Raw genomic sequence first — 24,042 nt, 5'->3', positions numbered from 1 at the left:
TCAAAACCCAGTCTAAGGTTAGTTTGTTTTTAAATAAAAATTTAACGACATCATTTAATAAACACGGATACATATGCTATAACATTATTGTTTTAGTTACTGTATTTTTCGCTCTATAAGACGCACATTTTCCCCTCCAAAAATTAGGGGGAAATGTGTGTATGTCTTATGAAGCAAATGCAGGCTCCATGGCCTCAGCGATAGCAACGCGAAGCCTCCGAAGTGCAGTGGGAGCTCGCCCGCTGCGCTCCGGAGGCTTCGGGTTCCTTTCGCTGAAGCCTGGAGAGCGAGAGGGGTCGGTGCGCACCCAACTCAAGAAGATGGGCAACTCAAGTTGACGGAATATGCAGAACTTAACATATAGAATAAGAGAACAAGAACATATGTTTAAAGAAGACTGGAAAACATTTATTGAATACCTGGAAAATAATTTTATGCAGCTGAGAACGCTGGCAGCATTAAGACAAATTCATCATCATTTTTGATGGATGTAAAAGTGGAAAACTGATTTGAATGCTTATAGTAAAATACTCAGGGGTGTAGGATATGTAAAATGAACCATGGAAAGAGAAGAAGGGAAGTCGCTGGATATTTTAAAGTTTGTAAAATGTTTACTTGAAATTGTAAAATAGGAAATTTAATTTAAAAATTATATATATATAGAGAGAGAAAAAATTGCTTTCCTAGTAGAGGAGACTGTAAATGACTGTGATGGGCTGCGTAAGATGCCCAAAGTTTCCCCTTTACCTCCATTCGATGGCGTTCTCCAGAGATTTGAATGTCTTTGGGCGACTCCGAAGGAAATTCTGCATGCTGTTGAGGGCATCCATGGCTGTGCCTATGAACAAGAAGGGAAAACCTGGCATGAAGCAAACCAGTGTTTTACAGAAGAGATGATATCCAAACCTACATAACTGTGACTGGGATGAAATCAAGGGTGCCAATTCATAGTCCCCCTATCCTTATACCCCCATAGCAGTTTTTCTTTTTGAATCATTAGGTCTAGAAACTCACTTGCTTTTTTTAAAAAAAGGTTTCTAGACCTCATGATTTAAAAAGAAAAACTGCTGAAGTCCCAACTAAAGAAGAATGGCAACTTAAGCCAACGGAATACGTGCAGCTTTGCAGACCTAACATATAGAATAAGAGAACAAGCAGAACATACGACTAAAGAAGATTGGAAAACGTTTATTGAATATATGGGGGGAAACTGTGTGCACTTGGAAACGACGGCAGCATTAAGATAAATTCAACAGTGTAACAAGTTTTGATGGATGGTACCTCAGGTTAAGTACTTAATTTGTTCCAGAGGTCCGTTCTTAACCTGAAACTGTTCTTAACCTGAAGCACCACTTTAGCTAATGGAGCCTCCCGCTGCCGAAGCACAATTTCTGTTCTCATCCTGAAGCAAAGTTCTTAACCCCCAAAAAGCTGAACAATTCTGGGTGCTCTACTCCCCCCTTAAAAAAGCTCGACAACTATGGGCAATCCTCCCACCAAAAATTTTCGACAATGGGTAGATCACTGCCAGTTTTATTATACTGGGCGCAGATTGTAGTCTCAAGAGAGTTGGATGTGCCTGGTGTACGTAAAATATGCAGGGGTTTAAAGGTAAAGGTAAAGGTACCCCTGCCCGTTCGGGCCAGTCTTGCCAGACTCTAGGGTTGTGCGCTCATCTCACTCTATAGGCCGGGAGCCAGCGCTGTCCGCAGACACTTCCGGGTCACGTGGCCAGCGTGACAAGCTGCATCTGGCGAGCCAGCGCAGCACACGGAACGCCGTTTACCTTCCCTCTGGTAAGCGGTCCCTATTTATCTACTTGCACCCGGGGGTGCTTTCGAACTGCTAGGTTGGCAGGCGCTGGGACCCAACGACGGGAGCGCACCCCGCCGCGGGGATTCGAACCACTGACCATGCGATCGGCAAGTCCTAGGCACTGAGGTTTTACCCACAGCGCCCATGCAGGGGTTTACGATATGCAAACTGAACCATGGAAAGAGAAGAAGGGAAGTCATTGACATTTGAAGATTGTTTAATGGCTATTTTAAATTGTCAAACAGAAAACGTAATAAAAATAATACACAAAAAGAAAAACTGCTATGGGCATGCCTGGAGGTTTGCTTTAGTGGAAAGACAAGAGAATAGCTGGCGGTTGGTGTTTTCGCAGAAGGCCAGCCTAGTATATTCCGCAGTGAGACTAATAATAATATTAATAAATTTTATTTATACCCTGCCCTCCCCAGCCAGAGCCGGGCTCAGGGCGGCTGACACCAATAAAATCACGGTAAAAACATAATAGGGGAAAAAGGGGGGGGATATTAAAATACAGGTTAAATTGCCATTTAAAATGCAGCCTCATTTTAAATTAGCCGATAAATCAAGACCATAAGGGAAGGGAAACATGGCTGAGAAAGAGGAAAGGAACCGAGGGAACAAGCGCCAAGTGACGCCGCCTCTTACCTTCCACTACGTCTATCATGCAGAGGCCCAGCAAACTGGGCACCAGGTTGGACGCTGCCGTGTGCACGGCGATAGCCCCGCCCATGCTGTGGCCAATCAGCATGATGGGCGGGGCGAGGTCCCCGTACATGGCTTCCACCACGCTCCCGACGTCCCTGCAAAAAAGAAAGGCACAAGCTGGTTGCTCCTTCCTTGCACACTGGATAATGCTTGGAATCACAGAATTGTCGAAGCGGAAGGGACCCCCAGGGCCATCTAGTCCAACCCACTGCAATGCAGGGATCTTTCGCCCAAGGCGGCGCTCGAACCCGCAACCCCGAAATTAAGAGTCTCCGGCTCAAGCCCCTGTGCGATCCCTTATTTACTTGCATGGGCCAGAGCTCAGAGACAGAACATCTGCTTTGCAAGCGGAAATCCTCTCCCAGTAGGCACGTCTGAAACTCTGGGGAGCTGCTGTCAGTCAGTGTTGGAGACACAGAACTAGATTGGCCAACGGTTTGCATGTCACCTTGAGCTCCTTGGAGAAAAAGCTGGGAGCCACTGTTTCAGCTCAGCTGGTTGCAGCAAGGCACTGGCAATGCCAAGGTTGTGGGTTCGATTCGCATATCGGCCACCTGCATATTCCTGCATTACAGGGGGTTGGACTAGATGACTGATTCATGATTGATTCATTCATATAAATTAGCATACAAATACAATGGTCCCTTGGTTCTCAAATGCCTTGGTTCCCAAACACCGAAAACCCAGAAGTGTGTGTTCCGGTTTTCAAACGTTTTTCAGAAGCCGAACGTCCGATGCGGCTGTCGGCGATTGTTTCCTGCACCAATCAGAAGCTGCACCTTGGTTTTTGAACATTTCGAAAGTCAAACGGACTTTCGGAACGGATTAGGTTTGGCGCTTTTGTTTTTGCTATTTATTTTGCGTTTTTGTTTTTGAGGTTTCTTCGGTTCATTTGTTTTAGTGACTATGTGGAGCCCAGTTCAGCTACTGATTGATTGTTTGCCTGCGGAAATGGATAAAAGCCCCCCATCCAAACAATGACTATCATCAGTGCAGGTAAGAAAACAAAATACTTTTAATTTTTATACTCTACAATACTGTCTTATTTATTTCATAGTACAGTACATTATTGCTTTCATTTTATAGATCAATGGTCTCGTTAGATAGTAAAATCCAAGTTAAATTGCTGTTTTAGGCGTTGTTTTTAAAAGTCCGGAACGGATTAATTCGTTTTGCATTACTTTCTATGAGGAAGCGCGCCTTGGTTTTGGAACGCTTTGGTTCTGGAACGGACTTCTGGAACGGATTAAGTTTGAGAACCAAGGTACCACTGTAATTCCTTTTCGTTTGGCTGCTTTCAAGGAGGCAGAAGCGAGGGCCTGTTTATCGTCACCCAAAAACGACGGTCGTTTTCCAAAGCCTGCACCGTATAATACGAAGGCGGTGACATATCAGAGCCTGGTGGGAGAGGCAAGCGAGGGCACCCACATTTTCTGTCCTGAGGTGCTAAACGTCCCTGAGCACCTATGCTTCCGAGGGAGAAGAGGGACCACAGCAGCTTTCCCTCAGGTTCTGCAGGAGCTCGACACCCGTGAACAGTTGGAAGGCGATCTCTTCGCACTTTGGTTTTGGAACGGACTTCCAGAACAGATTAAGTTTGAGAACCAAGGCACCACTGAACAGAAAACTCCCATTTTAGGCAGGACCGAGGCACAGCACTGAACCCAGAAGTGACCCAGAAACGTCATAAAGACATCACTGAAACGACACTAAAAGGCCGAATGGGGTGTTTGCCACCTTTTTAAAACGGATTTCCAATTTCATGCAAATGTGCAATGACATGGAACACAACCCCTTGTGCATATGGGGAGGTGCCTGTAAATCAGAAAATACTAGATAAGTGCAAACATCCTCTCCCGTTCCATTTTTTGGAATAAGTTGGCAAAAGCACCATTACCTCCCTATAAACCTGTACCACGTTGGATTTAAGATACTGCATTTTTCTCTCTTACACAAAACCCGCTTTGCCCTTGGAAAACAGATGCCTAGATTTAGTCCAGAAAGATGCTCAGACGAAAGGTAGGCTAGATTTTTATTTTTATTTTTTTTAAGCGAGTTAGCAACAGCTGTTTTTTCAAAATTTCTCGCTCCAGGCCGCTATCAGGGGAAAGTCTTTGCAGAAGGGATCTCTCCAAGACCCCAGTGCCGACGCACAAACGTCGCAAACTGCTGTGTTGGGCAGAGCTGCTGCCTTAAGACCAAAACAGAGCAAGTGGATGTTGGTGGCTTCACAGATGGCCGTCCTGCAAGGAGGCAAATGTCCCTGCCAGCGTGAAGGACTCTGTCACCTTCGCAAGGCAGCTATCTGGAGACTCAAGAAAATAAATTTGCAGGGTGGGTAGATGACTGAATTTCAAAGAGCCTGGCCCAAGAACGCTTGGGCTACAGCTGAGGACCAGGTAAGGTAAAAGGTAAAGGACCCCTGGACGATTAAGTCCAGCCCAAGGCGACTATGGGGTTGCGTCGCTCATCTCGCTTTCAGGCCGAGGGAGCCGGCGTTTGTCCACAGACAGCTTTCCGAGTCATGTGGCAAGCAGGACTAAACCGCTTCTGGTGCAATGGGACACCGTGACGGAAGCCAGAGCGCACAGAAACGCTGTTTACCTTCCCGCCAGAGCGGTACCTATTTATCTACTTGCACTGGCGTGCTTTTGAACTGCTAGGCAGACAGCCAAATGCCCAGAACCAAGACACTTTTTAGCATGGAGAGAGTTTTATCGCTTTGACGGATGCTTAAGGGCCAGTCTCAGGTCTTCCAACTTCACTCTTAAGTCCTCGTCAAAATCAAGGGCACCTCGGAATGGGTTTTGTTTATACGGCTAAGAAAACCAAGCACAGCAAGACTAGATTACGGAACAACCTACTTGGACATCGTCTCCGCAGAGAGATCTTCTGGGTTCCTAACTTTCGTCTCACCTGCAAAGGAAAACAGATTTCTTTTACTTGATTCTTTTGACAAAATTCATATGCTGCTTTATTCTAACAAAGTGTCTACGTATGACTCTCAGTATGACATTTTGGTTCCTGAAATTCATCATCATCATCATCATTTCATTTGTATATCGCCTTTCCATAATTGAAACTATGCTCAAGGCAACTCACACCATGACAAGATTTACATAATTACAAACACTACCGAAGTGGGTACCAAATGGAAACAATTTCCACGCAAATCATAAGATCTAAAACTTAAGATACAACAATAATATCAATAACAGCAACAAGCTCTCTCAACCTCCCCTGAACATATACACCAGCCCAAGAATCTGTTCAACAGCCTCAGCTTTTGTAGCTGGAGTCAGTCCGCACTCCCAGGCCAGATGGGAAAGCGCCAGCAAGGCAGGGTGCGGGTCTTCCAGGGCTCACAAGGTGGTCTCATTTAAAACAACACAGATAGAAATTAAAAACAATTTAAAAGAGGAGCCCTGTTATAAGAATTTTAAGGTCTTAGATACATAAATGTTCATAAATGTACCAAGCAACAAGTACATAAATATATAAACCACATGTCTGAAGCAGCACAGGAAGACAGTTCTGAAACCATTTTGACTCCCAAGCTGACCAAATGTTTCTCTGCAAGGAGGGAGGAGGTGAAAAATCCTTCCTTGTTACAGGAATTGGGTAATCACCATCTCAAAGGAATGGGCAGACTACCAGGAAAGGCAATCAGATAAGGCAGACAGGAAAAACAACAACATTCAAATTTCTGTTGTAGACCGCCTTTTCTGTGATGTAGGTATGATGTTTGTGGGGGGTGGTGGTTTTGGGTTACATCCCTTTCTGTGATGTATGTATGATGTATGGAGGGGTGGTCTTGAGCTCCAGGGCAGGCAATTTAAAATGTCTATATAAGGCCTTGCGCGCCATTGTTCTGGGTTTGTCCTCTCTCCTGCATGTGGTGAGTGAGGACCCTGTTGCAACAGATCAATAAAGATCAGGCTTACTAGCTGCTTTGTTTCTCAATATTCTCTGGTTGGCCTCTGTTATTTTCTCCTGCCAATAGGGAACCCACGTAAGGACTCTATACGGGTTCTTGGATACCCCATAAGGGAAAAGGGCAGATTTTGTTTACAACAGCCCTCTCTGCTGAGCAGCAGCAGCAGTCCTTAAGCGCCTGTCAGGCCCCGCCTCAAGCCAGATGGAGAGAGGCAAGGGCCAGGACCTTCAGGCCCTCAGCAGGCCGTCCTCACAATTCATTCTGATTGTGCAGATAAAATACAATGGACAGAATTCTGCAGGATGTGTTGCTAGTGTGTGAAAACAGCCAAGATCCAAAGACCCCCAGGCATGCAGCTCCAGGTGGGAGAGACATCAGGTGCCATCCTGGTACCCGGGGCATCTTCATTTGGTCACAAAATGCCCCTGGCAAATTTTGAACACTGTTCAGAAGCATTGCTGCCCCCAAACTGTGGAGGCAGAGCATGGCTTGTAGCCCTTGATAGCTCTGCCTTCCTCCATAAATTTGCCTAATCCTCTTTTAAAGCCATCTAGTTTGGTGGTCAGCATCTTTAAAAGCAGAGACATCACCTTTGTTGGCAACAACAAAGGCCCGTCTAGTTATAGCTCTGGTTTTCCCAGTAGTGATGTATGGAAGTGAGAGCTGGACCATAAAGAAGGCTGATCGCCAAAGAATGGATGCTTTTGAATTATGGTGCTGGAGGAGACTCTTGAGAGTCCCATGGACTGCAAGAAGATCAAACAGATGATTCTGAAGGAAATCAGCCCTGAGTGCTCACTGGAAGGACAGATCCTGAAGCTGAGTCTCCAATACTTTGACCACCTCATGAGAAGAGAAGACTCCCTGGAAAAGACCCTGATGTTGGGAAAGATGGAGGGCACAAGGAGAAGGGGACGACAGAGGACGAGATGGTTGGACAGTGTTCTTGAAGCTACCAGCATGAGTCTGACCAAACTGCGGGAGGCAGTGGAAGACAGGGGTGCCTGGCATGCTCTGGTCCATGGGGTCACGAAGAGTCGGACATGACTAAACGACTAAACAACAACAACAGCTTGGTGGTCATCCCTGTGTTATAAGAATTTTTAGGTCTTATAAATATATAATAAATGTTCATAAATGTACCAAGCGAACACATATAAATATATAAGCCACATGTCTGAAACCCATAGGAAAAGTCCTAAAGCCATTTTGACTCTTTCACTCACCTCAAATATTTCTCTACAAGGTCGAAGGAAATGCAGAAACCTCCCCATTATCTCTGTCCTCACAAATCCTGCCTTAAGGGCACATTTAAGGTGTGAATAGGGTGAGCCTGTGACCTGGCTCAGGAATTGAGTATTTTCATTACAAAAGAATGGCCAGGCTGCCCAGGTAATCCAGTCAAGTGACCATTAACAGGTAACCTGGCAGACAGGGTAAAAACAACGCACTCAGATTTCTGTTGTAGACCACCCTTTCTGTGATGTAGGTATGATGTTTCTGGGGGTGGTCTTAGACTACAGGGCGGGCAATTTAAAATGTCTATATAAGGGCGGGCACACCTTTGTTCTGGGTCCTCCTCCTGCGTGTGGGGGAGCAGCCTGTTGCAACAGCTTTTAATAAAGATCAGGCTTAACTAGCTGCCTTGCTTTTTGCTAGAATTCTGGTCTGTCATTTTACTAGCTGGTAAGGGCTGCCTTTCCGTGGTGAAGGGGCTTAAAGAACTCAGAGAAGCTATGAACTATGCCGAGCAGGGCATCCGAGATGGACAGGTCATAGTGGAGAGTTTTGACCAAACGTGATCCACCTGGAGGAGGAACTGGCAAGCCACTCCAGTATCCCTGCCAAGAAAACTCCATGGACAAGGGCTGCAAGAGGATCAAACCTATCCATTCTTAAGGAAATCAGCCCTGAGTGCTCATTGGAAGTACAGATCATGAAGCTGAGGCTCCAATACTTTGGCCACCTCATGAGAAGAGAAGACTCCCTGGAAAGGACCCTGATGTTGGGGAAGATGGAGGGCACAAGGAGAAGGGGACGACAGAGGACGAGATGGTTGGACAGTGTTCTCGAAGCTACCAGCATGAGTTTGACCAAACTGTGGGAGGCAGTGGAAGACAGGAGTGCCTGGCGTGCTCTGGTCCAGGGGGTGACAAAGAGTCGGACACGACTAAATGACTAAACAACGACAAGAAGAAGGGCTTTCAATTGTGCTCTGCCGGAGGCCCGGAGAAGGACCCCTTTCAACTCTTATTACACCTGCCTCCTATGGGAGTTCCATAATTTAAATAGGAGCTAACTTTATTTACTTTATTAACTTTATTTATTAGTGTGTTTTTTTTTTTTTAAAAAAAAAAGCACCTCAAAGTGGTGCACAAGAGGGCAGGCTGTTGTCAAAGGCTGATGTGAACCTTCCCATTTAGGAAAGCCTTTGACCAACTGAGCTGTTGCTGAGACCTGCTGCCTGCATTTTGCAAAACAACAAAAAAAAATTCCTTCCAGTAGCACATTAAAGACCAACTAAGTTAGTTCTTGGTATGAGCTTTCGTGTGCATGCACACTTCTTCAGATACACTGAAACAGAAGTTGCCAGATCCTTCTATATAGTGAGAAGGTGGGGAGGGGTATTACTCAGAAGGGTGGTGGGAATGGGTGATTGGCAGATAGCTGTGATGAGCCTGTTGACGACTCTTAACGACTGCAATAGGTCTTACAGGAAAAAGCAAGGGGTGAGAAGGTGAAAAATGGCTTTGTCATGTATAATGAGATAAGAATCCAATGTCTTTGTTCAGACCAGGTCTCTCCATGGTTTTAAGTTTGGTAATGAGTTGCAATTCAGCAGCTTCTCTTTCCAGTCTATTTCTGAAATTCCTTGTTTTATTGAATTGTTGTGTGCATAAAAAAAGACTTCCTGTGTCTTGGCAATCGCAAGAGCCTTTTGGGCGAACGGCAGAGTAAAACGTTTTTGGAATAAAATAATTTAACCACACTAGGTGGGGCTAGATGGCTCGATATAATCTTTTAACGAATCCTTCGGAGAGAACTGCCATTTATATTTAAGGTCAGGGAGTAGAGGGGGTGGTTGGCTGTGGAGAGAAAAACCCACAGCAGTACCAAAAAAAGAGTCGCCTTTTATTTCTGAAAGGATTGCTTACCATGTCCTCTCAGATCCAAAGCCACAATCCGGCACTGGACACGGCTGATGATGGCAGACTGCAAGGAAGGAAAAGATTTCATTTATCCATTTTATTTAACAGGGCTTATACACAGCTTAATCACCCATACTTGTAAGGCGTTTACAAAAGTACAATATGAACTATTGGGAAATAATTTATAATGCATGGGGGGGGGGGAATGTTTAAAAGCACTTTTCCAAAAAACAAAACAAAAGAAAAGAAAACAGAGCCCTTTCTTTGAGGATAATTCAGGTGGAAATTCCCAGGTGTCAAAAAAGGATATTAATGTATGCCACTGCTGTGACCTGTGTTTTGTTAGCCCCATAATGTAAAATGAGCAAGGTCCCAACCAAAGAAGAATGGCAACTTAAACTGGTGGAATATGCGTAGCTTGCAGATATAGAATAAGAGAACAAGAAGAACATACGTGTAGAGAAGACTGGAAAACGTTTATTGAATATATGGGGGGAATTGTGTACACTTGAAAATGCTGGCAGCATTCAGATAAATTCAACAGTGTAAATAAGTTTTGAGGGATGTAATAATGGAATACTGAATGGTTTATATAAAATATGCAGAGATTTGTGTTATGCAAAATGAACCATGGAAAGAGAAGGAGGGAAGTACTGAAATTTTAAGGTTGCTTAAATGAATATTTTAGATTGAAAAACAGAAAATTTAATTTTATTTGGACTTCCGGTTAGCGCCGGCGCTTAATGGCGGATCTCAACCGGAGCTCCGGGAGAGATCTGCTTCGTGGGTTCGGGTCCTGTCAGCTACGGCGAAGCGGGGACCCCTAAAAATCACAGGCGCGTTGCCTGTGAACTGGAGACTCGGCGGGCACCTTTGCGCCCCCCCGACGCTGCGAAATAGCCTTTTTAAAGGCTCCGGAGCAGCGGAGGGGTCTTGGAGCGGTGCTGAGAGTCGTCTTCACCCAGCCTGCGAAGCGAAGCCGCGTCGCCATTAGCGGTGAGCGCTGACTTCTTCCCGTGAAATTGGATTAAAAGAACAACTATCCGTGAGTAGGATTGACTGCTAAAGTATAAATTGGACTCTAAAATAAAGAAATTGGGCACCGAGACGGATAAGCACTAAAAAGGAAGTCTGCTTTCCGTTCTGTAGCAAGATCAAAGCGAAAGGCACTCTAGCTGTAACTGTTTGAGAGGAAACTTGTGGGATTTAAGAAATCCACCACCAAAGCAAAGAACTCCCCCCCCCGAAGGCAGGAGGGGGGGGAAGAAGATTTTAAAAGTGTTTCCCTGCCAATTTAAAAGAATTGGATTAAGTATCGCTGCTCTTTAACCTGGGACCGGACTGCCGGAGAAAAGGAACCGGCTAAGGACTGTTGCTATAAGAAGCTAAAAAGTATCTTAAATTGACTTTGGTTACTTCCAATTTGAAACACTGTTTCTGTGGTATTACAAAGTTACTTACAGGACACTATTGACTGGGATCCCCTTGAAAAAGGAAAGAAAAATTGAAAGGGACTAGGAAACTTTTATTCCTTCTTTTTTGAAGAGTGTGGGATTATTTTGAGAAGCATAGAACTGTCTCTACGCCCTCTAGAGGACCTACAAATTGTTTCAGCAACAAGTGGAGTTTAAAACTTTGAGAACTTTGTTTGTGAGTTTCAAAGTCTGGGAATGACCTTGACTAAAAGACTTGGTTATGGCAGATGGTAAAGAGAAAGGGGATTTACAAGAAACAACCTTGAGATCTGGCAGACAATATAAAATTGACACTTTCATGCAAAGAAGGGCTTCTGTAACAGGAGCCTCTGGAACTATAGTGGCTGCAAAGCCAAAAGTGAAAGCAATGTCTACAGAAGAATCATTTGCTAAGGTATTGGAGAAGATAAATGACTCTTTGGAGGAACTAAAAAAGCAAGGTGCGGAGACTAAATTGCAAGTTGCTGAAACTAAAGTACAAGTTGCTGAAACAAATAAAAAAATTGAAGAAATCTCTGGGAAAATTGACCTAAATACTAAAAGTATAACTGACCTAGGGAATAAAGTGAACTCAAATGCAGAAGCAATTGGGAAATTATTGGAAGATTCATCTATAACACGAAAGATAGCTGAGGAAGCTAAGGAAATTGCAACTGCTGCGGAGGAAAAATTTCCACCAGTTTACAAGAAATTGGACGAATATGAACTGGCACTTTCTATGCAGGATATGCAACGCAAGGAGAGGAACCTGAGGATCAGACTTGTGCCGGAAAAGGAAGGAGAGAACTTGGTGGATTATTTGACAAAAGAATTTTCTGATTTTTGGAAGCAGGAGCTGAAGAAAGAGGACTTTAAGATAGAAAGTGCATTTAGATTGGGAATAAGACAGAAGAGAAATCGACCCAGAGATTGTCTTATTACTTTAAGATCAAAGGAGGAGCGAGATAAAATATTGAACCTGCACTACCAAACAGCCCTTCGAATTGAAGACTTTTTTATTGAGATTTTTAAAGACATTCCTAAGAGTATCTTGGACGCAAGAGGACATTATAAGGACTTGGTGACACTGCTGAAGAAGAACTACATACCATTCAGGTGGGAATTTCCCCAAGGCTTGTCTTTTAAATATAAGGGAAAGAAGAGAAGAATAAAGACTGTAAGTGATAAAGACAAGTTCTTGGGAGAACACGAAGAAGACCTACAGAAAGAGACATTTCCAGGACAAGGGCATCCATCACTGGACACGAACACGGTACCACCGACAGACGAGGAACAAAAACAGGGAGCTGTAGGAGGAAGGAGTAAATAATCCCATCATGGCTCTGCAACTTCTAACCTGGAATTGTAACGGCTTAAATATTCCCAGGAAGAGAAAAAGTATATTTCATGTCTTAAAGAAAGACCAATTGGACTTGATTTGCCTACAAGAGACCCACGTGACAAGAGCACACAGAAAATTATTAATAAATAAAAGACTGGGACAGGAATTTATATCTTCAGACAGAGTAAAAAAGAGAGGAGTGGTGATCTATGCAAAAGAAAAATTGCAACCGAAACAAATCTTTAAAGATGATCAAGGAAGATATTTGGCAATTGAAATTCAATCTCAAGGAGAGAAGTATTTGATAGTGGGAATCTATGCACCAAACGAAGGGAAAGCTGAATTTTTTAAGAAGTTGCATAAAATTTTGATGGACCATATGGATTACAACTTAATTTTGATGGGAGATATGAATGGAGTAGTTTCAACAAATATGGACAAGGCACAAAGACAGGTAATAACAAAAGATGGAAGACTACCAAAGATTTTTTTTGAAATGACTGACAATATGGACTTGATTGATATTTGGAGAATAAAACACCCATTAGAAAGAGAGGGAACCTTCTTTTCTGAAGCCAAAATGACATGGACAAGGATTGACCAAATTTGGGTGACTAGCAGTATGGCTCCGAACATAAAAAAAGTAGAAATCTGCCCAAAAACTTTCTCCGACCATAATGCTGTAAAGATGGTGATGAGGCAAACAACAACTGGTTCCTTCAGATGGAGAATGAATGACACCTTATTTAGAGATGAGGAGATCTGCAAGAAGGCCCAAAAAACCTTGAAAGACTATTTTGAAATCAACTTAAGGTCTGAAGTAGAAAAAAGAATAGTATGGGACGCAAGCAAAGCCGTGATGAGAGGGTTTTTGATTCAGCAAAATACTTTAAAGAAGAGAAACCAAAATGAGAAAAAGGAGAGAATTTTGGAAAAGATAAAAGAAGGGGAAAAACAATTAAGATCGAAGCCAAAATCCCAAGAGATTCTAAGAGAAATCAAATTTCATCAAACACAATATATGGAACTGATGAATCAAGAATTAGAGTGGAAAATTAAACAAATGAGACAAAAGACCTTTGAATCTGCTGATAAATGTGGCAAGTTACTGGCTTGGCAAATAAAGAAGAGACAAAAACTCAACACGGTAACAAATATAGAAGTGGAAGGAAAAAACATAAGCAACCCAGCGGAAATTAGGAATTGTTTTCAGAACTACTTTAGACAACTTTACACACAAGGGCCGCAAAAAGAAATGGACATACAACAGTTCCTCGAGGAAAATGGGCTGAAAAAGGTTTCGCAAGAAAGTAAGATAATATTGAACCAGGAGATATCAGCACAAGAAATAGAAGATGCCATTCAAGGCATGACGCTGGGCAAATCCCCTGGACCGGATGGACTGACTTCCAAATACTACAAAGTTTTGAAGGAAGGGTTGATACAACCTCTGAAGGAAGTCTGCAATGAGATTATGGAGGGGAAAAGGGCACCCGATACGTGGAGAGAGGCCTACATTACACTTATACCAAAGACAGAGACTGAAAAGACCCAACTTAAAAACTACCGACCCATCTCGTTATTGAATGTGGATTACAAAATCTTTGCTGATATTTTAGCAAAAAGACTGAAAAGAGTTTTGATGGAGGAGATTCACGGGGACCAAGCGGGCTTTCTCCCAAAAAGGCATTTGTCGAACAATGTAAGGAATATAATTGATATTTTGGAAAAGCTGGAAGTGAACATAAACACTAAAGCTGTTTTGATATTCGTGGATGCCGAGAAAGCCTTTGACAATATTTCTTGGAGTTTTATGTTGAAGAACCTCCGGGGGATGGGGGTAGGCCAAGGGTTTGAGAATGGTATAGGTGCAATATACTCTGAACAGAAAGCTAAACTAATTGTAAACAATGTGGTTACAGAAGAGTTCAAGATTGAAAAAGGGACACGTCAGGGGTGCCCTATCTCCCCATTACTTTTTATATCGGTCCTGGAGGTTTTGCTTAATATGATTAGGAGGGACCAGTTGGTTAAAGGGATTCAGGTCGGAGCTAAACAATATAAACTGAGAGCATTTGCAGATGACTTAGTACTTACATTACAAGAGCCAGAAGCTAGCACGAAAAGAGTTTTGGAAATAATTCAAGAGTTTGGTCAAATGGCAGGATTTAAATTGAATAAGTCTAAGACAAAGGTTTTGGAGAAAAATTTGACACAGATAGAAAAGGAAAGGTTTCAGAATGAGACAGGGTTAACTGTGGTTAAAAAAGTGAAATATTTGGGTATAAATATGACAGCTAAAAATGTGAATTTGGTTAAAGATAATTATGAAAAAACTTGGAGAGAAGTGAAAAAAGATTTGGAGATTTGGTCCAACTTAAAGCTTTCCTTGTTAGGCCGTATTGCAGCTATAAAGATGAATGTATTGCCAAGAATGTTGTTTTTGTTCCAAGCATTGCAAATAATTGATAAAATGGATTGTTTCAAGAGGTGGCAAAAAGACATATCTAAATTTGTCTGGCAGGGCAAAAAGCCCAGAATTAAATTTAAGATATTAACGGACTCAAAGGAAAGAGGGGGGTTTGCCCTGCCAGACTTTAAACTTTACTATGAAGCGGCAGCTTTCTGCTGGCTGAAAGAATGGCTACTTCTTGAAAACACAGACATTTTGGATTTGGAAGGTTTTAATAACATTTTTGGGCGGCATGCATATTTGTGGTATGACAAGGTTAAAGCACATAAAAGTTTCAAAAATCATATTGTCAGAAAAGCACTACTAAATGTCTGGGTCAGATATAAAGACTTGCTGGAAAATAAAACTCCAAGGTGGCTGTCGCCAATGGAAGCTAAGGCAGTTAAAAAGTTAAATATGGAGTCCAAGTGGCCAAGATACTGGGAAATTTTGGAAAAGGAAGGGGACAAATTGAGATTGCAGAGTTTTGAGAAATTAAAAGGGAAGGTGAGAGACTGGTTTCACTACCATCAAATAAACGAAGCGTTTAAACTGGACAGTAAAATTGGCTTCCAGGTGGAAAAATCAAAATTGGAGACAGAACTGTTAGAACCCAGTACTAAGAATTTGTCCAAAATGTACAATTTGCTGCTGAAATGGAATACACAAGATGAAACGGTTAAATCGGTCATGATTAAATGGGCTCAGGACATTGGTCATAATATCTTGTTTGCTGATTGGGAAAAGTTGTGGACCACCGGGATAAAATTTACGGCATGTAATGCCTTAAGAGAAAACATTATGAAAATGATATATAGGTGGTACATAACCCCAGTCAAGCTTGCAAAGATTTACCATGTGCCTGATAACAAATGTTGGAAATGTAAAGAAACTGAAGGTACATTTTTTCATCTTTGGTGGACTTGCCCGAAGATTAAGGCATTCTGGGAAACGATCTATAATGAACTTAAAAAGGTATTTAAATATACTTTCCCCAAGAAACCAGAGGCCTTTCTCTTGGGTATTGTCGGCCAAGGGGTGTTAAAGACGGATATAACTTTCTTTATGTATGCTACAACAGCAGCTAGAATACTCATTGCGAAGTACTGGAAGACGCAGGAACTACCCACACTGGAAGAATGGCAGATGAAGGTGATAGACTATATGGGCTTGGCAGAAATGACGAGCAGAATCCGAAACCAGGGAAGAGAAGCAGCGCAAGAAGAATGGAAAAAATTCAAGGACTATTTAAAGAAATATTACAAAGTTAATGAAAGTTAGAATGATGTTGGACTGGAAAGTAAATGGTTACTATTAGTAATGGTTAAGACAAGGAGAATAAGGAAGAATAGTCTAAATTTAAATTAAAATAAGGGAAGATTTGCTGAACAATCAATAAGAATTTGGAATACAGAAAGGGGAGGCATGAGGAAGTCGGGGAAGATGGGATATGAAATTAGGATATGAAATGATACATGTTTTTTGTTTCGTTTTCTGTTTTTTGTATGTTTATGTTCGTTGTATTGTGTTTAAATGGAAAATAAAAATATTATATAAAAAAAAAAAAAGAAAATTTAATTTTATTTCTACACGGAACAATATGAACTATCCACTCAAAATAATGATTATAAAAAGATCAGGCATTAAGCCGACCTTAAAAAGTGAAAATGTAAGTAAAAGTACACACAGATATCCCTGCATTGCAGGGGGTTGGTCTAGAACCATGGGGTCCCTTCCAACTCTACAATTCTATGATACATGTTGAAGCACTTGTCAAAATTACATGCCAGGGAAACTTGCCTGAACAATAATATATTTTTGGGAAGGTGCTGTAAACAGCATAGCGAAGGCATGCTTAATATCAATGGGCAGGGAGTTCCAGAGGATCGTTTCCTTGCAAGCGAGGAACGTATACTATGTGGTGTTATGAGAATTATAAGGTCTAAGACAGGCACCCCCAAACTCAGCCCTCCAGCTGTTTTGGGACTACAACTCCCACCATCCCTAGCTAACAGGACCAGTGGTCAGGGATGATGGGAATTGTAGTCCCCAAACATCTGGAGGGCTGAGTTTGGGGGTGCCTGGTCTAAGATATAAAATAAATGTTCATAAATGTACCAAGCAAACACATACATAAGTATACAAACCACATGTCTGAAACAGGACGGGAAAACAGTCCTGAAACCATTTTGACTCTCCCAAATTGACCTCAAACGTTTCTCTGCAAGGAGGAAGGAAATGGGAAAACCTCCCCATTGTCTCTTTGCTCACAAATCCTGTCTTAAGGGCGTATCTGTGTATGAATAGGGTGAGCTTGTGACTTGGATTTAGGAACTGAGTTTTTACCATCACAAAAGAATGCCGAGGCTGCCCAGGTAAAAGCAATCAGTGACCTTTATCATGTATCCTGGCAGACAGGTTTTCTGCTGTAGACCAGCCTCCTTCTGTGATGTACGTATAATGTTTTTTTTTTGGGGGGGGGGGTCTTGAGCTAAGGGAAAGGTAAAGGGAACCCTGACTGTTAGGTCCAGTTGTGACCGACTTTGGGGTTGCGCCGCTCATCTCGCTTTATTGGCCGAGGGAGCCGGTGTACAGCTTCTGGGTCATGTGGCCAGCATGACTAAGCCGCTTCTGGCGAACCAGAGCAGTGCATGGAAACGCCGTTTACATTTCCGCCGCAGCGGTACCTATTTATCGACTTGCACTTCGACGTGCTTTCGAACTGCTAGGTTGGCAGGAGCAGGGACCGAGCAACGGGAGCTCACTCCGTCAAGGGGATTCGAACCGCTGACCTTCTGATCAGCAAGGCCAAGAGGCTCAGTGGTTTAACCCACAGCACCACCTGCGTCCCAGGTCTTGAGCTACAGGGTGTCAATTTCAAAAGTCTATTTAAGGGCTTGCGCACCATGGTTCTGGGTTCCTCTTCCCTCCTGCATGTGGAGAGTGGGGACCCTGTTGCAAGAGTTGAATAAAGATCAGGCTTACTAGGCATCTCAATATTCTCTGGTTGGCCTCCGTTATTTTCTCTTACTGATGGAGAACCTACTTAAGGACTCTTGGGTACCCCATAAGGGAAAAGGAGCAGTTTTTTCTTGTAACGGCGGCATCTGTCAGTTTGCGATGTGCCTAGTTTGTAAAGCCATGCGCAAGCGCTTCACCTGCCCTCTGGGAAGGGAAAGGGCTGCCGGCCAGAGGGAGCGCTCTGGTCCCATTGACTAGCCAGGGGGGGCCTCGGACAAAGAGGGCAGGCAGCTTGGAGCAGCGTAAAGTAGCAAGGAGGCCCCACCAGGAATATGAATGAAGCTAAGTGGGTTGGGAGACAGAGCGGGAAAACAGTGGAATTGGGAGAAGGCCAAGTCTCTCGGAGGGCCTCCGGTCTTTTAAGTAGTGGAAGGGGGGCTGTGTAATGGGGACAAGGCGACCCACTTAAAGAAGAAAAGGCTGAAATCGGGACAAGGTGACCCACATCCCCAGAGCAGGGGGGAAACGAATTCTGCAGACCCAGGCTAAACTCATGCAAGTAAACATAGGAGTCATAGAATTAAAAATGGTGCAACCCCCTGCGATGCATGTCCCCTCCTGTTTGGAATAATTTATTCTGCAGGTTTTAACTGCCGGGTGGCGCTGTGGGTTAAACCACAGAGCCTAGGGATTGCCAATCAGAAGGTCGGCGGTTCAAATCCCCACGACAGAGTGAGCTCCCATTGCTCGGTCCCTGCTCCTGCCAACCTAGCAGTTTGAAAGCACGTCCAAAGTGCAAGTAGATAAATAGGTACCGCTCTGGCAGGAAGGTAAACGGCGTTTCCGTGCGCTGCTCTAGTTCGCCAGAAGCGGCTTAGTCCTGCTGGCCACATGACCCGGAAGCTGTACGCCGGCTCCCTCGGCCAGTAAAGCGAGATGAGCGCCGCAACCCCAGAGTCGGCCACGACTGGACCTAATGGTCAGGGGTCCCTTTACCTTTACTGCTTCACCATTTTTTTAAAAAAAAACTCTCTATGCAATTACATTGTGTTAAATATTCATAAGAAAACGCCAACAAATTTAGCAGATTTTGGAAACAAGTAGGCACAACAAAATGTCAGGGGTCAGCAAACTTTTTCAGCAGGGGGCCGGTCCACTGTCCCTCAGTCCTTGTTGGGGGCTGGACTATATTTTTTTTTGGGGGGGGGGAATCTGAACAAATTCCTATGCCCCAGAAATAACCCATTTTAAATAAAAGGACACATTCTACTCATGTAAAAACATGCTGATTCCCGGACCATCCACAGCCCGGATTCAGAAGGCGACTGGGCCTTAGTTTGCCTACCCACGGTCCAACTATTAGAGATGCAGGCAGAAATAAGGGGATCGTGATCTACTGGGTGAGTGATCCAGTGGAGATCAGGTCAAGAGGATGGTTTGGGCTGATCCAAAAACTGCCTCTCCTTCTTTCCTGGCTGCTTACAAATCCAAACAACAGGAGGAAGATCTTTCTGGGGGTAGGAGCTGTTTGACAGTGGACTCTTCTCTTCGTGGAGGTTTTTAAGCAGAGGCTGGATGGCCATCTGCCATGTATGATCTAGCTGAGATTCCTGCATTGAAGGGGGTTTGACTACATGACTCTGGAAGTCCCTTCTAACCCTACAATTCTGTAACTTTCAACTCTTGGCATTTACTGAAGGCAACCACCTGCATGCCAGCTCCTCCTTAGACCTGAACTTAGTACAGCGATTGCATCCTTTTGTGTGCAGGATCGAAGTTTCCTTTGCACTGGGTGGGGAGATGTGTGAACTCTCAGTCGGAATGGTGGAAATAGGGAAAAAGCTCCAGTCTTTCCCAAAATAAGGGGGGTGGGGTGGGATTTGCACCAGGCACACTTATGAAAAATAAGAGCCCTGCTGCAAAGACGATGACGCTTCATGATTTGTTCCTGCCACCTAAATAACATATTTTTGGAATTTGCAGTGATTAAGCGGCATTGAGGCTCCAAGGCGGGTTTTAAAAATAGGCCTTTTGTTCCAGGAAAATCGACTGGGTGGCAAAAAACCAGGCAGCGGCGGAGAATGCCTGTTGAAAAGGCTCCCGAGAGCCAAGGAGACAAGGGATGCCTGCAATTGCGGAAGCCATTATGCCCTCCAACTTTTAAGCCAGGGATGGGGAGACTGTGGCCCTGTGGATGGAGCTGGACTCCAACTCCCAGCATCCCACAGGCCACGTTGGCTGGGGCTGATGGGAGTTGGAGTCCAACGGCCCCTGGAAGGATCCAGGTTCCCCTTATTTTAATTTATTGGGCTGCTGGATCCAAGGAAGGACAAACAGGGGCTGGGTTGAGGGAATTTCTGCAAGTTGGTAGCAGCGAAAACTTGGGCATGTCTGCTCAGAAAAAAATCTTGTGGCTTGCTACCCAGGTAAAGGGGAGCCAGGGTTGCTGCCTTAAGCCAGTTCGGAAGAGCCACGCTGAATCGGATTTCCAGTGCAGTGTTCTGCTTCCATCTGTGGTCCAAGCAAACAAGAAGCCGCCTGCAACCAAGTCAGGTTATTGTTCCATTGAGAGCTGTATTGTCTTCCCTGGCTGGCAGCAGCTGTCCAGGGTTTAGGACAAGTCTCTCCTAGCTCTACTAGGAGATACAGGGGAGAGTGAGGCCACTGGTCCATGTACCCTGACCTGGGACCCTTCTGGCTGGGGCTGATGGGAGTTGTAGTCAAAAAACAAATGAGGACACTAGGTTAGGGGGGGGAAAACAGGGATAGCTTAACTGGCAGCAGCAGCAGCATATAGAATTGTAGAGTTGGAAGAAGGGGTCCCTAGGGTCATCTAGTCCAACCCCCTGCAATGCAGGAATCACAGCTGCAGAATCCCTGAAAGGTAACCACCGAACCTCTGTTATCTCTCACTTGGACTACTGCAACATGGGGCTACCTTTGAAGGTGACCCGGAAACTCCAACTGATCCAGAATGCGGCAGCGAGACTGGTGACCGGGAGCAGCCGCTGAGACCACCGGTCGTGAAAGACCTACATTGGCTCCCAGTACGTTTCCGAGCACAATTCCAAGTGTTGGTGCTGACCTTTAAAGTCCTAAACAGCCTCAAAGGCCCAGTATACCTGAAGGAGCGTCTCCACCCCCATCGTTCTGCCCGGACACTGAGGTCCAGCTCCGAGGGCCTTCTGGCAGTTCCCTCACTGCGAGAAGTGAGGTTACAGGGAACCAAAGGGCCTTCTCGGTGGTGGCACCCGCCCTGTGGAACACCCTCCCTTCAGATGTCAAAGAAATAAACTATATGACATTTTAACAACTATATGATATTTTAACTGCTGCCATACTTGTATTGTTTATCGTTATATTGTTAATTTAAACTTAATTTTATTGTGTTTCTGATTTGTTTAGTACGGTTTGTGAGTCTGGCCTGGTACCGTGATAAATTCTATTCAAATATATGACGTTTTGGGAAGCTTTTAATGGCTGATGTTTTAGTGCATTTTTGGCCTTCTGTTGGAGGCTGCCCAGAGAGGCTGGAGAAACCCAGCCAGATTGGGGGGGGGGGGTTGAGTTTAAAAATATATTATTATTATTATTATTATTATTATTATTATTATTATTATTAAAACTCCAATGAAGGAGAGCCTGCCGCCTTCTGAAGGGGCCTTTTCCTCCGTCAAACGACTCTTGCCGTCACAAAGTTCTTCCCGGTGCTTAGTCAGAAAAAATATGCCCCTCACCACGAAGCTCAATATTGGAAGATGCAGGACAAACTGAAGAAAAGTCTGTTTCATGCAGCGCAGAGTTAAAAGGGTGGGATTCTGTGTTCCTGCTTGACTAGAAGGCTCCTGGAAGCGCAAAAATGCCTCTATGCTTGCCTGGACGGAGAGGGGTGCATGTGTGTGTCTCTGTATAGTGTTACACACCAACACAGAGTGGCAAGATTCCAGGGGGTTCAACAATCTTGCCTCCTTCGAATAAAGGTCAGCGGAGACTGTGGTGTCTTTACGATGTATGGTTTTCTCTTCTACACTCACAGCAGGTGCCCTGCTCTCCGTCGTAGCCTTTAAAAACAAGGCAGCTATTGTGCTGGAAAGCCACAACGCATTTGCTTGCGGCCATCAAGCCGCAAGATGGATTCTCATCCCGAAGGACATTTTCCAGGTTTATTCTGTAAAGGGCCTCACAAGCAGAAGGGGCTCCGTAAACAACGATATATTAACAACAGGAAAAGACGTGCAATCAGCTGTTCACTTACGGTAAACACAGCCCAGGAGAGGGCAGAATGGCCTCCGCCGTGTAGAAGGAGTAAGACGGGACCCTCGGACCCACTCTTGTAAATTCGAAAAGTGTATGAACAGTTAAGGACATTGTAACCTTCTCAAAATAAAGAGAGTTAAGATGCAAGCTGCAACATCGTCTGCGCCTCCCAGGAACACATCGCCGCTCAGTCAACAGGACATTATTTTATTTTTTTACGCCCAGAAGACTTTGGCACTGTCCTTTGGCAGCGCTGAATCGGTTCAGTGCCACCCAAAGCAAGCTCAATCAGGGAAACATTTTGCAAACATCACCACCCAAGGCCATCTGCCGGGAGCCACACTGCGTGGAGGGTGGCAGCTTCTAAGCAGGTGGCCTTATGGCTACGTGCGCAACAGAGGACCCTATAAATCAGGCATTTTTTTTAACAAAGGAGGGGGAAAGGATATATCCTTGCCAGAGTCGCTCTCAACCACAACATCCTCCATGGACTCGAAGTACTGGCTCCACGGGACAGCAGAATAATCACGCTTCCTTCCAGGCCTGGAAAACAGAGACACACCGCTTAAATATTGTACCTGGGTGGCTTAAGAAGTATTTTGCTGTGTGCAGGAGGGCCCTTTATGTGCAACGACAGCCTTGTTCTTGCAATTTAAAAGAAGGAGAAGAAAGTTACGGCCATTCCTTTCATTACAGATTGGATTCCCCTGGGGTACCACAAAATAATCCAGGCTCCATCACTGTACATCTTTTGCCAGCAACTCAACATTTTATTTACTTACCAAATAAAGCTTTAAAAATCTATAATGCTGGATGGTGGCGTCAGGCAAGAGAAATAATATCACAGGTTGGCAGACAGACATTTCACATCAGGCATAGGCAACCTCAGCCCTCCAGATGTTTGGGGACTACAATTCCCATCACCCCTGACCACTGGTCCTGTTAGCTGGGGATCATGGGAGTTGTAGTCCCAAAACACCTGGAGGGACGAGGTTGCCTATGCCTGATCTACATCCAGTAACCTGCAGCCTTCCAGATGTTGCCAGACTACAACTCCCATCATCCCTTGCTGCTATCCATGCTGACTTAGGTTGATGGGAGTTGTGGGTACATAAGAAGAACATGCTGGATCTGACCAATGGCCAATCTAGTCCAGCATCCTGTTCTCACAGCGGCCAACCAGATGCCTGTGGGAAACCTGCAAGCAGGATTCGAACACAAGAGCCTCCTCCCCTGCTGGAGGGATGCATCAGGGGCTGAGAAGGCCAAACACATTCCATACAAAGAAGGTGTTCTATGAGATTACTAAAACGGGGCACGGGTGGCGCTGTGGGTAAAACCTCAGTGCCTAGGACTTGCTGATCGTAAGGTGATGGTTCGAATCCCCGCGGCGGGGTGAGCTCCCGTCGTTCGGTCCCAGCTCCTGCCCATCTAGCAGTTTGAAAGCACCCCTAAGTGCAAGTAGATAAATAGGGACCGCTTATCTAGCAGGAAGGTAAACGGCATTTCAGTGTGCGGCGCTGGTGCTGGCTCACCAGTGCAGCTTCGTCACGCTGGCCACGTGACCCGGAAGTGTCTTCGGACAGCGCCGGCTCCCGGCCTCTAGAGCGAGATGAGCGCGCAACCCCAGAGTCGGTAACGACTGGCCCGTACGGGCAGGGGTACCTTTACCTATGAGATTACTGGAACATGGGTTTGGGGGCTAAATCTCCTTCTCTCACAACCAGATACAGTGGTACCTCAGGTTAAGTACTTAATTCATTCCGGAGGTCCGTACTTAACCTGAAACTGTTCTTAACCTGAAGCACCACTTTAGCTAATGGGGCCTCCTGCTGCTGCCACGCCACCGGAGCACAATTTCTGTTCTCATCCTGAAGCAAAGTTCTTAACCCGAAGCACTATTTCTGGGTTAGCGGAGTCTGTAACCTGAAGCGTCTGTAACCAGAGGTATGACAGTATTCCGAAGCTTC

At 44.6% G+C, this 24,042-nt stretch overlaps 1 protein-coding gene across 1 annotated transcript in view; it reads right to left on the bottom strand.

Annotated features, from left to right (window-relative positions):
• The window catches only part of PPME1 (protein phosphatase methylesterase 1), a 41,058-nt gene that overhangs the window by 13,740 nt on the left and 3,276 nt on the right, over positions 1–24,042 (bottom strand). The window contains exons 2-7 of the mRNA XM_083609995.1: positions 22,522–22,615; positions 22,071–22,163; positions 9,613–9,670; positions 5,385–5,436; positions 2,461–2,615; positions 748–838 (exon numbers count right to left, since the gene is read on the bottom strand). Coding sequence (XP_083466121.1) covers positions 748–838; positions 2,461–2,615; positions 5,385–5,436; positions 9,613–9,670; positions 22,071–22,163; positions 22,522–22,615 — 543 coding nt within the window. The remainder of the gene's footprint in view (positions 1–747; positions 839–2,460; positions 2,616–5,384; positions 5,437–9,612; positions 9,671–22,070; positions 22,164–22,521; positions 22,616–24,042) is intronic.

Source organism: Podarcis filfolensis, assembly GCF_964270895.1.
Source record: "Podarcis filfolensis genome assembly, chromosome: 4".
NCBI lineage: Eukaryota > Metazoa > Chordata > Lepidosauria > Squamata > Lacertidae > Podarcis > Podarcis filfolensis.
The sequence above is the reverse complement of the archived record's forward strand: the minus strand, read 5'-3'. Positions and strand labels throughout refer to the sequence as shown.